The 14,899-nt window shown below is 42.2% G+C and overlaps 1 protein-coding gene across 1 annotated transcript in view; it reads left to right on the forward strand.

Moving 5' to 3' along the window:
- Positions 1-14,281, forward strand: part of ADCY5 (adenylate cyclase 5) — a 240,623-nt gene extending 226,342 nt beyond the window's left edge. The window contains exons 16-21 of the mRNA XM_063116673.1: positions 33-59; positions 2,337-2,469; positions 3,439-3,702; positions 4,673-4,877; positions 8,402-8,526; positions 11,601-14,281. Coding sequence (XP_062972743.1) covers positions 33-59; positions 2,337-2,469; positions 3,439-3,702; positions 4,673-4,877; positions 8,402-8,526; positions 11,601-11,729 — 883 coding nt within the window. The 3' untranslated portion in view covers positions 11,730-14,281. The remainder of the gene's footprint in view (positions 1-32; positions 60-2,336; positions 2,470-3,438; positions 3,703-4,672; positions 4,878-8,401; positions 8,527-11,600) is intronic.
- Positions 14,282-14,899: the final 618 nt, after the last annotated feature.

Raw genomic sequence — 14,899 nt, forward strand, 5'->3', positions numbered from 1 at the left:
TCACCTAAAACTTGTCTTTTTTGTTGTTTCAGTGTGTTTTCCAATGGGACTGACAGTTGGTGAGTTACTGGGAGGGCAGGGAGTGGGAGGGAGAGGGGGCATTCGTTGTTCTGCCTCAGGTTGCGAAATGCTAGTGGTCCATTCCTTATCCTTTAGCTGTGGTTGCACTGACCCCTTCTCTTGATTCCTTGCCCCGGAGGGATGTCTGATACAGTGCACCTAGTTTCTATAGTCACCGATGCACAGAAAAGCAAGAGAGACTTAAAGCTCCATCCAATGAGCGATTTATTGCACGCTCGTTACTGGGCACTCAAGGAGTTTGCTCAGGTCCTTCACATGACGTCGTCTGCCTCCTGTCCCTTCTGGCCTTCCTTCCTTGCGTGACAAAAAAAACCCCTCATTCCTCATTAAGTCTGATGTTTTTTTAAACTCAGAATCGCTGTTCTCTCCTGAAAGAGGAAGTAACTGAGGAACAAAAACACAGGTGGAGAAGTGAGGTAGGGAGCGTGTTAACCCCCGGTGTGATGGAGCTTTTATTGACCATATGTAAATTTGAAGTTGATCACTTGGGCTTTAATGTCCAAATTAAATCAAATGCAGAAACCTGATGATAATCTGAAGCCTGCATCTTCTCTTTCTCTTGCCGGTGCATAGGGCCAGTATTGATTAATGATAAGGGCAGAAGGAATCTGCCTTCAGCAATAAACCATCCAGGATAGATAGAGAAGGAGAAGAGGGATGCAGCAAGGTACCTTGCAAGCTCGGTAGAGGTACTTTTTATCTTGAGTGAGGTGATAGAGGGATAAGAAGGAGTAGCCGTTTCCAGCCGTCCCGTGGCAGATGCCATAGCATTTCCTCAACAATCCTCTCTGCCAAATGACATCACTACATTCCATGGCATCCTTCAGGTGTGTGGAAAACAAGGCCGTACCTTATATGCTTGCATGAGCATATGGATGACTCCCAGGGCACCATGACACCAGTGCACCAGCCTGTCAGATTCGTTGCTTAAAGAGGATGGATAATTCCCAGATCGGAATTTTTTATGACGCACGTAGTCGATGCTTGGCTTCACCAACTCTGTCAAAGTCTCCTGAGCCACATTGGACGCTGGCTAAAAAACAACATAATCACACAGTAAAAATTTCACTCTTCGAAAAACAAAGTGGTGACGCCTATATAGTACTATGAATCCATGTTCATGAACACTCATGTTGCGGAATCTTTTGCCTTCAATTATTAACTAGCTCACAGTGAAAGTGGGGCACAACTGCGCTGACAGAAAATGAATTTGCCCCTTGGCAGTGTACTGAGAAGACGGCTTTGCGCATTACAAGAGAGTGTGTGACATGTCCAGTGGTGTCCCGCGCATCCTGCCTACCCAGAGACACATCCAAACTCCCTCATTTGGAATGTGCACATTGCGTAACGGAGGAAAATGCACAAGCACATTAAACCAGAAGTGCAAACGTAGCATGCAGGCATCACACGGGCATCCCTGACCAGCACTTCCTGCTTGTAACCAGTGAACCGGCCCTATGAATCAAGCCTTCCGTGAATGGAATAGGGGAAAAGATGGCGGCCATTTCAAGGGGAAAGGACACAGAAAGGAAGCTCCCTTGTAACTGGAGATGCATGTTCCTTTCCTCTAAATGAGCCAAGCTTAAGTCAAGCTCAGGCAAATCCACATCCCTTAAGTGACAGAAGAAACGTGGTTATTTGACAACGTTTCGGCTATCTACCTGGAAGCCCTACACCTTCCACAGTAGGGCACTGAGGAAACTCTGGAAAGTGCACAGTAATCTTAGAGTGAGGAGACATGAATGATACTGACTCCATTGGCACATCATGCTGGCTTACCGTGAATGAACAGCATGCCGGAGCACGCAGCCCATTCACTCCCACGAATGGCCTGAGGTTCAATAGCCCTAATTTAAGGGATGCTTAAAGATTTCTCAGAAGGCAACACTGTGCGTGCCAGGTGGCATGCAGGACTGAAAGGAAAGTTGTTGCCTGACTGGGAAATGGGTGCAAAGCCCCAATTGCCCCTAATTTTTGTGAACCGCCCAGGGAGCTTCGGCTGTTGGGCGGTATAGAAATGCAACAAATAAATAAATAAATAATAAATAATAAAAATGTTGATGAGTTTAACAGAAGGAAAAGGTCAGTGGATTTTATCAATAGGCAGCTGGATTCTACCTCTTGCTCTACTTGTGGCAACACAAACCATTGAGAGGTTGCTTGTATTATATTGTACTGTATTGTATTGTGTGGACTGCACCAGTTGAGCATCCTAGGTTATTTACGGTCTTATCCATTGTTCTTTTCCCATGTAGTCCTCCTAGTGTTTCCAGGGTGGCCTTGAAGATTGTGACCCCTGTAGTTATCACAGTTTTTGTCTTGGCGGTATATCTTCATGCTCAGCAGGTGGAATCCACAGCACGGCTTGATTTCCTTTGGAAGCTCCAGGTGTGTGTTTTTGAATGTTATATTATAGCGGCACTTTGTCACCAGTAAACAATGGGTGTTCATGCTGTTACTGCATTGTCATGCTGTGCTTTTAAATTAGATAGAAGTGGTGGCACATAAGGAGGCCTCTGCAGCAGCCTTCCGTAGCCTGACCCAGGGTGCAGACGGCTGCTCTGCAGCATCCCTTTTCACTGGAGGATCACAAAGGTCTTGACGTACATAATGTTAGAGGAGCTTGACAAGCGCTTGCTTAGTTAGCAGATGTATTTTATATAGGGAAGGAGGCAGGCTTGCTAAACTGTATTAAGAACATATTATTTATTTATTTATTTATTATTACATTTATATACCGCCCCATAACCGAAGCTCTCTGGGCAGTTTACAAAAGTTGTGTGGAAACATGGTATATACATTATGGGTTGGATATAGCAAAAGCCTCCCACAAAGAGAAGAGCTCCTTCTATCAGAAGAAGGCTTTTGATCCAGCAAAACTTTTCTGCTGGTTGAATGGGAGAGGAGATTAGCTTTTCTGATTCCGCCCCTACCCCCTCCCCAAAATCTGCTCTGGAGGGTTGAGGGACAATCCAAAACAGGGGGAAAGATGGTCTAGGAGCTATACAAGGAGGGGAATATGTGGAAATTGCCTCCCTCCTTCCCCCTGTTCACATTATCAGGGGCATTCTGAGCAGAACTGCACTAGGGTTTGTCCATTTTTCTGACATGGTCCCATGAGTAATCCCATCCAGTTAGGGATCACATAGAATGGGATGATATCACAAGATTACTCTCGTTGTGAGGACATCCCTGAACATCAGTAAATAAAATCCAAACATATTAGATTTCCCTGTGTCACTGAGGGCAACTAAGAAGGAGGTTCGATGTGTGGCATCTTTATCTCGTATCTATTTCCAGTCCATTTCCCACATGAATGAACCTGATTTGCCACCGCATCTTGGCCTCTCTTTTCAGGCTACTGAAGAAAAGGAAGAAATGGAGGAGCTGCAGGCCTACAACAGACGGCTCCTCCATAACATCTTGCCAAAGGATGTTGCAGCCCACTTCCTTGCACAGGAGCGGCGGAATGATGAGCTGTACTACCAGTCGTGCGAGTGCGTGGCTGTGATGTTCGCTTCCATCAGCAACTTCTCCGAATTCTATGTAGAATTAGAAGCCAACAATGAAGGGGTGGAGTGCTTGAGGCTTCTCAACGAAATCATTGCTGACTTCGATGAGGTGAGCCAGCAAAAGGTGAACCAATTAGAATTGAGTTTGGTCCGCTTCAGGCCCAACTGAGTGAGTCGTGGGTAGGATCCTGATCCATACAACATGCTGTTTCTGTGCTAGATTTCTTTTATATGTCAGAGATGACAACTGAAATACCATGCTTATTCTTTTGATTCTCTGCTCTAATGCATGCTCACTCAAAGGTGCTGCTGATCCCAGATCATGCACTGCAGTCCTAAAGAGGCTCTTTATTGAAGGCTGGGGATTCAAAATGCAAGTCTCCCACAGCTCATGAAACTACTTAACAGTTCTTTCTGTCTTGACTCAGTGATTGAATTTCCTGGTCCATGTGCAGCCTCTTTCTTTCATCTTAAAGTTTTCTTCTTACTCATTTTCAAAGGTTGAAAATTTCTCAAAGGCCAGGATAAACCCAATTTAAGATTGGAAAAATGTGAAAGTGAAATTCAAATTTGTCCCTCCTTAAGGTTAGCACACATTTGCCCTTGCCTCTGTAGCTTTTGTTGCTCAGAAAAGATCGTTGGGGACGTCTTGGAAGGCGAATCTACCCATCCTACCCAAACCTTGCTGTCATACACCTTGTGTATGACAGCAATCACTGATGAGGATGTGCCAAAAGCATCTGCTGCAATCATGCCAGGGCTAGACATGGACACTAACATGAAGGGTGAATCATCCCTCAGTGATTGGGCTAGGACTACTCTTATTTCAGATGCAGTGACCTGATATTTGCTTTCCATATTAGTTTGAAGAAACCAAAATAGGACTTAAATCTCCATCTTGTGTACCTGCAGGATCAAAGAGGCTCATAGCATTTCCCTTTATATGGGAGCCACATTAGGCCACGTGGCCTGGAAGTGACAGTATGCATAATGCCTGGCTCTTGTGCAGATCCATCACACAACATATATTGATTTGCATTTGTCCTTTTCAGTAACTTTGTTCTTTTTTGGCTCTCCAGATAATAAGTGAGGACCAGTTTCGACAGCTGGAAAAGATCAAAACTATAGGCAGCACCTACATGGCTGCTTCAGGTCTTAATGATTCCACCTATGACAAAGCAGGCAAAACACACATCAAGGCCCTGGCTGACTTTGCAATGAGGTTAATGGATCAAATGAAATACATCAATGAGCATTCGTTCAACAACTTCCAGATGAAAATAGGTAAATGTCATGACTGTAGTATAAAGTACAGGAATTTATCTTGTGTGGCCATTCTGCATGGTTCAAAGTGCAAATGTCACATAGGAATTGGCGCTGCCCCTACTGAATGTAAGTACACCTCCCTCCCCAACCTGGTGCCTGTTAATTTGGTTCTATTTAACTTCAATACCCACACCAAATGGGTTCTAAACACACCCCAGTGGGTAAATCTAAACATGCAAATATCACAGTCTAAAGAGTAAATTGAAATCTATTAAATGCTTTATTTAAGAAAGGTACAGAATTAAGGAAAATAGCATAGTGGTTCTATGAGCATTAGAAACATTCCCTGTAATTATAGGGAAAGAGAATATAACAAAAATTGGAGATTAATCAAAAGAATTGCAATTGACAAAGCCTGCGCTACAGATGTAGCTAGTGAGATAACAACTTGAGCTTCTAATATTGTTAGGACTCCTCCTCCTTATCCTCCTGCTTATTACTTATGGTTCAACACTAAACTTAATATGCTAAAAATGGTTAAGTCTACTTTTTAGTTTATTTTTATCCAACACATCTGGAGGGCACCAGATTGGGGAAGGCTGAAGCAGACATCAGTGCAATCTTCTTGATCTATATTCGTTTGGCAGCATCAGTTGTGGTTTAAGCCAAAAGTTGACCCCATTAGATAATGTTCCTAACAGGATAAATGCATAACCGTATTAGCAGTGAAAAGAGCAAAGGCCACCCAAAGAAGCTTAGCTCTTTGCTTTTCATAGTAAGGAACGACTCCTGTTGGAACGCCTTGCTCTCTGCATCACTGAAACCTGCCAGCTTTCTACACTTCAATCTAACATGGATAAGTATACAGACTTGGTGAGAAAGGATGAGTAAAACTCTTTCAACCTGACCCAGGGAAGGCGATCCGCATGCATGCAACAGTGTTTCACAGCTGGTTCCCTTTTCCTTACTGAACCCTGAGGTCCACTAGCTAGGAATTGTGCTTCTCCCCCTTTGACAGTGCCAGGAATTTTGTTTGTGGGGACTAAATGCAGCAATCAATACTTCTTTCCGCTCGGTACATCTTGACGAGGGGAAAGACCTGGCGTGGATCTGCAGTGGCGGAAGGTCATTTATATGACTCGGCCACCATTGTGAAGCCATTCGAGAGTATTCCCCTGAAGCCCCAGTTTTAAAAAGTTGGCTACTTACCCCGACTTTTTCCGTTCACTGTGAGGCAATGACGGGATCTGCCGTCTGTCACCCTGATCTGGAGCTGCATAGGGAGCAGGCCAGCAAGCAGGCCTCCTTGCCTCCCTATGACTGCAAAGCTGCGCAGTTAAACACAATTTTAAAAAGGGGGGTGTGGGGAAAGGGGAGAGGGTGATCCAGCGCTCCTCTGTCTCATTGGACCCCCAAACCTGCCCAGGAAAACAAAAAGACTTTTTAAAAGAAGCTAAGCTGGCGTGGGGTGAGGGGGTGGCCTGCCTCCTCATCTCCCTATAACTGCGAAGTTAAACAGAAACTTTTTTTAAAAAAATGGAGCAAGGTGGAGAAGGTTCCCTGCTCTTCCTATGTAAACCCTGCATTAGCTCCTTCGCACAGGGACAGTGCAAAAAGAGCGCTAATGCGGGGTCTCAGGGCTGGTGGCACCAATGCACGGCCTTCAAGACACCCCCTCAGTGCAGATGGATCTTCAGGGCCCTTACGACAGCCAAAAAATGTATACTATCATGTTGGAAGGACAAATGCTCACCTCCCATAATGGAGTGGACTACGGACCTAATAACACTATCAACTTTTGAACAGGTGTTAATATAGCCACAACTTGCGAGTGAATACCTGGTCTGTTTTTTTTGAAACTTATGTATAACTCCCTTTTTTTTTAATGAATGAATGAACTATACAACGGATGAAAAATGATGATATTCCTATATATGTAATGTTTTTTTTTATTTACACAATGTATTATATGTTTTATTTTGTTGATATTCACAATACAAGGGGAGTGGGAGAAATGATAAAAGAAAAGGAAAAAGGCCCGTCCCTCAGACAGCCCTGTCAGCACTGGCAAAGTCAGCCATCTCTTGCCAGGGAGTGTCTCAACTATTGCCTGCTGGCTCTTGCATAACAAGGATGTCGAATTGAGGTCTCTCCCTCTCCCACTATGTCCCACCATCCGTGTGCAAAGGAGCAGGTTCAGAATGAAATCTGTACACTGAGCATGTCTGTACAAAAGAGGACGGCCATTACGTTTTACAGATGAGTGTGATTTTATTTTGAGTGCAGAAGGAAACATGGGCTTCCTTGATGCCCAGTTATGTGTGCTAATAAGTCTGGATATAAAATTATACTTGTATCTAATAAAGCACCCTTCCCCAACATAACGCCTTTGGGTTGTGTTGGTCTGCAACTCGAACCATTGCCAGCCAGCATTGCATAGGTGTAGTCTAACGTATCTGGAGAGTGCCAGGTTGGAGAAGGCTGTAATCAAGAATAAGCCCACCCAGTTAGACCATGTTGGGGTTTCATATTCAAGCTGGTATCGCAGATTTCAAAGATCAGGGTTGGTGCCATTGAATGACTTTGCCCCACTTTAGCTGGTAATGCTTCAGTCTTCGGACTGGCGCACACATTACAGCCACCATACTTCATTTGCTACAGTTTGCCATGTGTACCAGGCCACATCTACTATAGCCCTCTCCTTTCCCTCCTAGCTATTCATGTTGGCATGGGGTGGGGGAATCCCCATCTCTATGATGCGTCAATGAGGAATTTTCACAGCAATTATTCAGTCAGGAGAAAAATGCCAAAGGAAGTTGTAGAATAATCTTCATTGGATGCTTTTTAAGCCGGATGGTTTAATTCAGGAATAGTCAACATATCAGCTCATGAGGGTACTTTTGTGCAATTTATGAAGTGTTACTAAATTACTGTTGTTTAAAAAGTTTCTGACCCACAGAGCTAGTTTCTATGATAGCCAATATTTAGGGCATGCAATCCTATTCATGCTGACTCGTCGGCTGCAAATCCTATACCTCTTTACCTGTAAGCCCCTTTGAACTTTCTGAGTAGACATCTATAGGATTGAAATATTAATGACTAGTAAGTGTGTTTAGGATTGCAGCCTAATTCCCATTTATTTCAATGGGAGAGATTTAAGAAAATGCCTACATGCCTCTTTCCTCCCAAGTTTTTACAATGTTAAATATGGAAGCTGCATCCTTCCTTCTTCCTTCTTTTTTTTAATGTGCTGTCTTTCTTATCTTTGTTAAACAATTTCAGAAAAAGATATTTGTGGGGAAGTTCAACAATCCATTAATGCTAGGTTGGTACTATTAATATATAAATTACATGAAATACATCCTAGCAAATATGCATAGTAGGCCCTCAGGGACATGGCACATTTTTCCGTCTAGCCCTCAGAGGGTGAATGAGTTGCCCATTCAGAACCATTTGATACCTGGGAATAGATTGCACGTTTTTCCAGATGTAATTTTTTTTAGTGAAAACATATCAGAAACTTCTTCCTGTTTCTTTTCTAGGGCTCAATATTGGCCCAGTAGTAGCTGGGGTCATAGGCGCGCGTAAGCCCCAGTATGATATTTGGGGGAACACTGTGAATGTAGCCAGTCGAATGGACAGCACAGGAGTACCCGATAGGATTCAGGTGAGTGATCCTAGCACCTCTCCATTTCCCCAAAGCTTTGTCTCTTATGAACATTTATACTGTACAAGCCTCAATTAAGAGTTGAGAAGTTAGCCCCACATGCAGTTCATGTGTTCCACTCAGGTGAAAAGGAATTATTTTCCCACCACTAACAAGTGAAGACACTTAACCAGGGATAAAAGATATGTGGCAGTGACACATGAAGTCACTTTCTGATCTGTGTAATTGGATCAAGACAAATTTGCACTCCCCTTGTACTTTACAAATTACATGCGTAGGGATTCATTTCTGTATTGGAAAAAAGTAAGGAATAAGGCAGCCCTGAAGGTAAGTCATATGAAAGTCCTCCTCCAAATCTGCAAACAGACTACATTACTATGTCTGTATGCATAACTCAGAGCCTGGAATATGGAGTCTAGGGCAGAACAGAGCTTGTGAATTTCAGCATCCGCTTCTTCTTTTTAAAAAAAGGCATTATGTGCAGAATGATAACCAGAAGATAGAATAATTAATCCTGCCCCAATTCATGTCCCACTGTGGTTCTGTGTCTGTGCATGTTTAGCCACCCAGTAGATGATTCATGCTGTAACCTTTCACAGGGCTTATTACCTTTTAAAGAAGCGTGGTCTGACTTGGAGTCAACAAGGAAATGAGCTTTATTTAGTCTGCTTATATGTGCTTGATCCATTCTTTGAAATTGTGAGTGCAGGCCCATGTGCTAGAGTCGTAGGGAGGGAACAAAGGAGGTAGACTAGAGATGTTACAGGACCGCAGCACCCAAAGAAGCAGAGAGCTAGAACAATGGATTGTGTAAACATCCGCTTTTTTCACATTCCAGCCCAGATGGGGATGTGCAGGAAGAACACTGTTTCCACATACGCATCACCTGCCCTGAATTAGGGTGTGTTTTGACAGGACTTAGAAAGTCACATTATGACCAGACAAGATGAGATAACAGCACACCCCTTGTTGCAGGTGTCCAGCAATTGCCTCTGTGGACAAAGGCACAGGATTAGAGACATTTATCAAGTGATGCTTTTCCTTTATGATGTCCAAGGGATTCCTTTTACTTTGATGCTGCAATGCACTATTTACATTTTACTCAAGAATGGCAGCTTTAGTTACATCATCTTGTTTGGGCGAGAAAAACCTTGTCTGCTGAGGCTAAAATTCTTCAAAAGAGAGCTTTTGAAAATGAGTCAGGGGGAGGAGAAGCTTTGATTTGAACATGAAATCCATAATTGCCTCATTCAAATAACTGCGTCTTTAACGGAAATATTGCATTATTTTTTACATATTTGCTTGTCGTTTGTAAATGGTTGTGGGAGTTGAGCTGGGTTTAATCCTTGTAACACAGAATATTGTCCACAACCTGCATAGCAACTTTCACCCTGGTATCTCAGTCTTTAAGACAGATATTGCAGTAGTTTGCATTTTCCTCACTTTTTGAAAATGGAGCAGGGCAGGGGTTGAGTCAGAATTCAAATTTGAAATATGGAATTAGGCCTTGAATGTACATACCAAATTTCATTCCAAACTCTCTGTGTTCAACAGTTACGGCTCTGACAAATGAACTTCAACATGGAATAGTGAACGGGGCAGTTATTAAACCAAAGCCCTCAGTTTGCTTGGTCAATTATGTCCTGCAAGGAAACTTAGACAGAATTGCATGCATTGCATAATTTATTCCAAATGCAAACATTATACAAATCTGTGGTGTGACCACATTTAGAATGCGGTCTACAGTTCTGGTCACACCTAAAAAAGGATATTATAGAGCTGGGGGGAAAAAAAGTGCAGAAAAGGGCAACTAAAATGATTAAGGGGCTGGAGAATCTCCCCTATGAGGGAAGGTTACATCAACTGAGATTGTTTAGCTTGGAGAAGAGGAGGCTGAGGGGAGACACGATAGAGGTGTACAGAATTATGCATGGTGTGGAGAATGTGGATAGGGCGACATTTTTCTCCCTCTCTCAAAATACTAGAACCCAGTCATCCCATGAAGCTGATTGGTGGGAGATTCAGGACAAATAAAAGGAATTACTTCTTCACACAGCACAGTTCAATTATGGAACCACAAGATGTAGTGATGGCCACCAATTTGGATGGCTTTAAAAGGGGGTTGGATAAATTCCTGGAGGCAAAGGCTATCAATGGCTACTAGCCCAGATGGTTGTGTGCTATCTCCAGTATTCGAGGCAGTAAGCCTGTGTGCACCTGTTGGTGAGGAGCATGGGTGGGAGGGTGCTGTTGCACCATGTCCTGCTTGTTCATTGGTTGGCCACTGTGTGAATGGAGTGCTGGACTGGGTGGACCCTTGGTCTGATCCAGCATCAGGGCACTTCTTATGTTCTTATTTGGGATTCCTTGGCAAGTAATTTAGATCTTCCTTCCAGGCAGATTACATCGTCCCTGCTTGTACATTTCAGTAACAGCAGAAAGCTATATTGTCATAGCTCCTTCTTTCCTCTAATCTTACTTCTAAGCAGTCATATTCTACCGCACAGTACTTCTGCAGTAGACCCATCGAATGGCACTTAAATTAGTTATCTAAATTAAGTTCCATTGGTTTCAATTGGTCTACTCTAAGTATGACTAAGTCTGGATCCACCCCAGTGTATATAATTTGGGGACTCCTATGCACCTTTACCTGGGAGTAAGTCTTATTGAGCACAGTGCTTCTGTGTAACCATGAATGGGATCAGGCTGTTAGGCTGCTTGACTTTTGCTTCTATTCACCTAGTCCTAGAAAGCAAAGATAGAACAAGATACAAGCAGAGATGCATGCCTACTTACATACACATCTCTTAAATTGCCACTATCCTTTTGTGAGTGCACAAGTTCCTGTCCATGTGAACTCTATGGAAGGATAAGAGTTCCTCTGGAATAATTCTAAATGTATTTTTCATGTCATCTGCCCTTGTCCCCGTGAGTGCAACCAGTGATTCAAATGGTTAAATTAAACACAGATGTCCCAGTAATAGAGCTTGAGAGAGCCTAACTTAACTCTGTACTGGACTGTGGGAAGTGCAATTCATATCCTTTTCTGATCCTTCATTCTGAAATCTCCACAGGTAACCACAGACATGTATCAGGTTTTAACGGTGAACAGCTATCAACTAGAATGCCGAGGGGTCGTTAAGGTCAAAGGTAAAGGAGAAATGACCACCTACTTCCTAAATGAAGGCCCGCCAGCCAGTTAGCAGTAGTGTGCAAGAATTGACTCAAGAGTGGCTCAGTTTGATCCAAACACAATAATAAATGGGAGGAAAATCCCGTTTAGCAGTGAATCTATTATCAAGGCATGGCTGAGTATTTCATGTGATGCCTTCCTAGCAGGATTGTGTGCAAGAAAAAACACTGCGTGGGCTACATAGCACACAATTCAGAAGTTCCCTAGCACTGGTGTGGATTTCTTTTCTAGATTGAGTGTAAGTGAATTGACCAAAGATTTATGCTTAATGGAATTCCAAGACGAAGACACGGATCTGAGATCTTCAATGAGGCTGCTACGCAGGATTTAAGATATTTAAGTATTTATTTGAAGTAACACAAATGTTTTTACTTGGTTTGAAGGAAAGTATGATTCATTGCAACACAAGAAAAAAAATGAACAGCATTACTTTGGAAAGGCTGTGCACTCCCATACTATTTCTGGTCTGTGCTGTCAGCTCCTTAAAGTGTGCCACTGTTCTTTTATTAGCTGTTTGAGTGGGCTTTTAAAATTAAAAATACCGCCCACTATTGCTCTACACAAAGGGCCTTTTTTATGATGCCATCTGTAATGTTTTTAAATGGAAAAGATGCCTTGTTACGTACTCTCGCCATCCGTACCCTTACACAGATATGAGGTTCCTTCTTTTTTTACCAGGACTGACGTATTGAAAGGAGACAGAGAAATGCTTATAGTGAGGAAAAGCGACTTTTCAAATATATTTATTAAATAGAAAGGCCTTCTCACTCCTGTTCGGTGCATATCAACATGAAACACTTGGACAAAGAATTTCCTCTGAAATGTATGGGATTGTTGGATTGGCGGAGAGGGGGATTTTGTATTTTGTAATATGAGATACTGAGATCTAACAAATATACCAAAATTCTATATTTTGAAAATTGTGTGTGTTAAAACAGTCACCCCAATTGAGCAGCAGTGATCCACATGTGGATCTGCTGTAGTGGGGTGCACCAAACTGCTGTGTGAAGGTGTGGCAAGGGTAACCTCCCTTCCAGCAACTTAACTGAGCACCTGGCAACTAGCACACCATCTATCAACTGTCAGGCAGGGCGGGGACATCTAGACTCATCCCTGTACCTCCTAATAGTTGATTTGCATCTAGGACAGAAGCCCCCCTCTCTCTCTCTCTCTCTGATGATAAATGCTGTTGTAAAGAGGCACCCAGGCGGAGTCTAATCACGCCTTTCCCCTCCTGGTTCCTTGAGAGTTGATTAGGGTTAGATGTTTCTGCCTTCCGCCAATGTCTCTCTGAGTCTAGCAGTAGGTGTGAAGCCTTCTGCTGTGCTCATAGTTCTTAAGATTGGGGCCAGGGGCTGTGTGCACAAGGACACATTGGGAGATGTACATAAGCTATAGAATTGTGTGATGTTCTTTTCATTATTTTCTGAGTTGCAGACTTGGCAGTTTTCAGACAAACACTGTACAGTTCAGGAAACAAGCAAAAACGGCAACAGAAGGGCCTCCAGGTTGTAAAGTGTGTGAAAGCTATGACTAAGCAGAGAAGGAACTCAAGAGCTAGCCCAGCTAAGTTCATTCCTGACGTTGGAAGGAGTTGAGTGTCAGAGCTAAGTATGTGTCCACAATTCTGAAATTTGTTCGTCAAGGGCACTCTGACAAAAGCCACTTCCAGTGTGCATCTGCACTGTAGCAGAAGAGGAATTAAAAAAAAAAATCAAATCAAGATTTTTAAAAAAGAATGTGAATGTTTACAGTTTGTATAATAACTGTATAAGTAAGTTCTACAGAACATTACCAAATTTTTGCTCTCTTGAATTGACGTGGGAGTTATATTCCATTATTGATTCACATATTATGAATTTCAGTTTGAACATTTATAGAGAAATCCTATGCTCAGAAGTAGCTCCCACTGTGTTTGATGGGGCGTATGCCCAGGAAAGTGTTATAGGATTGCAGCCTAAGGAGATTTTTCAAACCAAATGATTAATTGTATTGATTGGTTCTCTGCAGATGTTGAGATGGCCTATCCTGCTGGGGGAAAAAAAATGGGACTTGATTTTTAAAAACTGGGAGGTTATTAATACATGTTTGGGTGAAATAAATACATTTTGAACTTTTAAAGGAAAAGTCCCCTTCATATTTTATTAAAATATATATATAAAAGCATAAAAACCTATATTTTTGTATTTCAGTCAGGGAAAATTTTTGATATTGAATTTGGCTATCTTAAAAAGGACTTCAACATTTTGACATTTTTTCCACTCTTCTCAGGGCAGAATTTCCATAATTTTCCTAACCTAACAGTTTCCTAATGCTGGCAATTGTGACGTGAGGTTTTATGTTTCTCTTTGACCAAGAAACGAGATAAAATCCATGGTCTCCGTGAATTTGTTATATTGCTCAAGACAACTGAAGCATCAAGCAGTTTTGAAACTAGAGCTTCAGTTACATCCCCCTTCCCTTTCACCCTCCACTTTTCCGTTAGGGCACATCCTGGAACAGTATTGTAGCCGGACTTCTAGAAAACTGCCAAGTCAGCCCTTGTACTATAATTATAATTTTTTTTAAAAAAAAAATCCCATCTGATTTGCAAAGGACTTTATTTACACAGTATTGCAGCTTGTTCTTCACCTTTATCACCTTCAACCATGTGTTTTTGCCACCATATACCACTTCCAAATTTTAATTAATAGCACAAGATAGGGTCATTTTGTTTTAGGTTTGCCTCCTGCTTCGAAGTGTGCATTCTTAACATTTTGGACAGACCACCTTGCGCGATTGTGTTGTCAATGAAATTTTCAGTCGCCTGTATCTCTGACTGTGATTGTTGACTGTGTCATAATCATTTCAAGGGGTATGCACTCTTTATTCTGGCTCTTGCAAAAATGGATACAGTTATGATTTCCCATGGAAATTGCAATTTGTTTAAGTAATTTAACAACTATATTAAACACTGTTTCACTTGTGAATCTGCCCATTTTTTTCCCATTGAAGTCTGGCTGATACAAGGCCCAGAAATAATTTTGTAGAATAAAAGTAAAATATAATTTAATGTGTCTGGAGTGACAACACGGTTTTGTATATCATGTTTACCTCCCAAATATGTTTCAGCATCATCAGTTCAGTTAGGATGGTTCTTCAGGCTTTTATATTTTATCCCAACAAATACTCCTGTTCATT

Source organism: Elgaria multicarinata, chromosome 2 (genome assembly GCF_023053635.1).
Source record: "Elgaria multicarinata webbii isolate HBS135686 ecotype San Diego chromosome 2, rElgMul1.1.pri, whole genome shotgun sequence".
Lineage (NCBI taxonomy): Eukaryota > Metazoa > Chordata > Lepidosauria > Squamata > Anguidae > Elgaria > Elgaria multicarinata.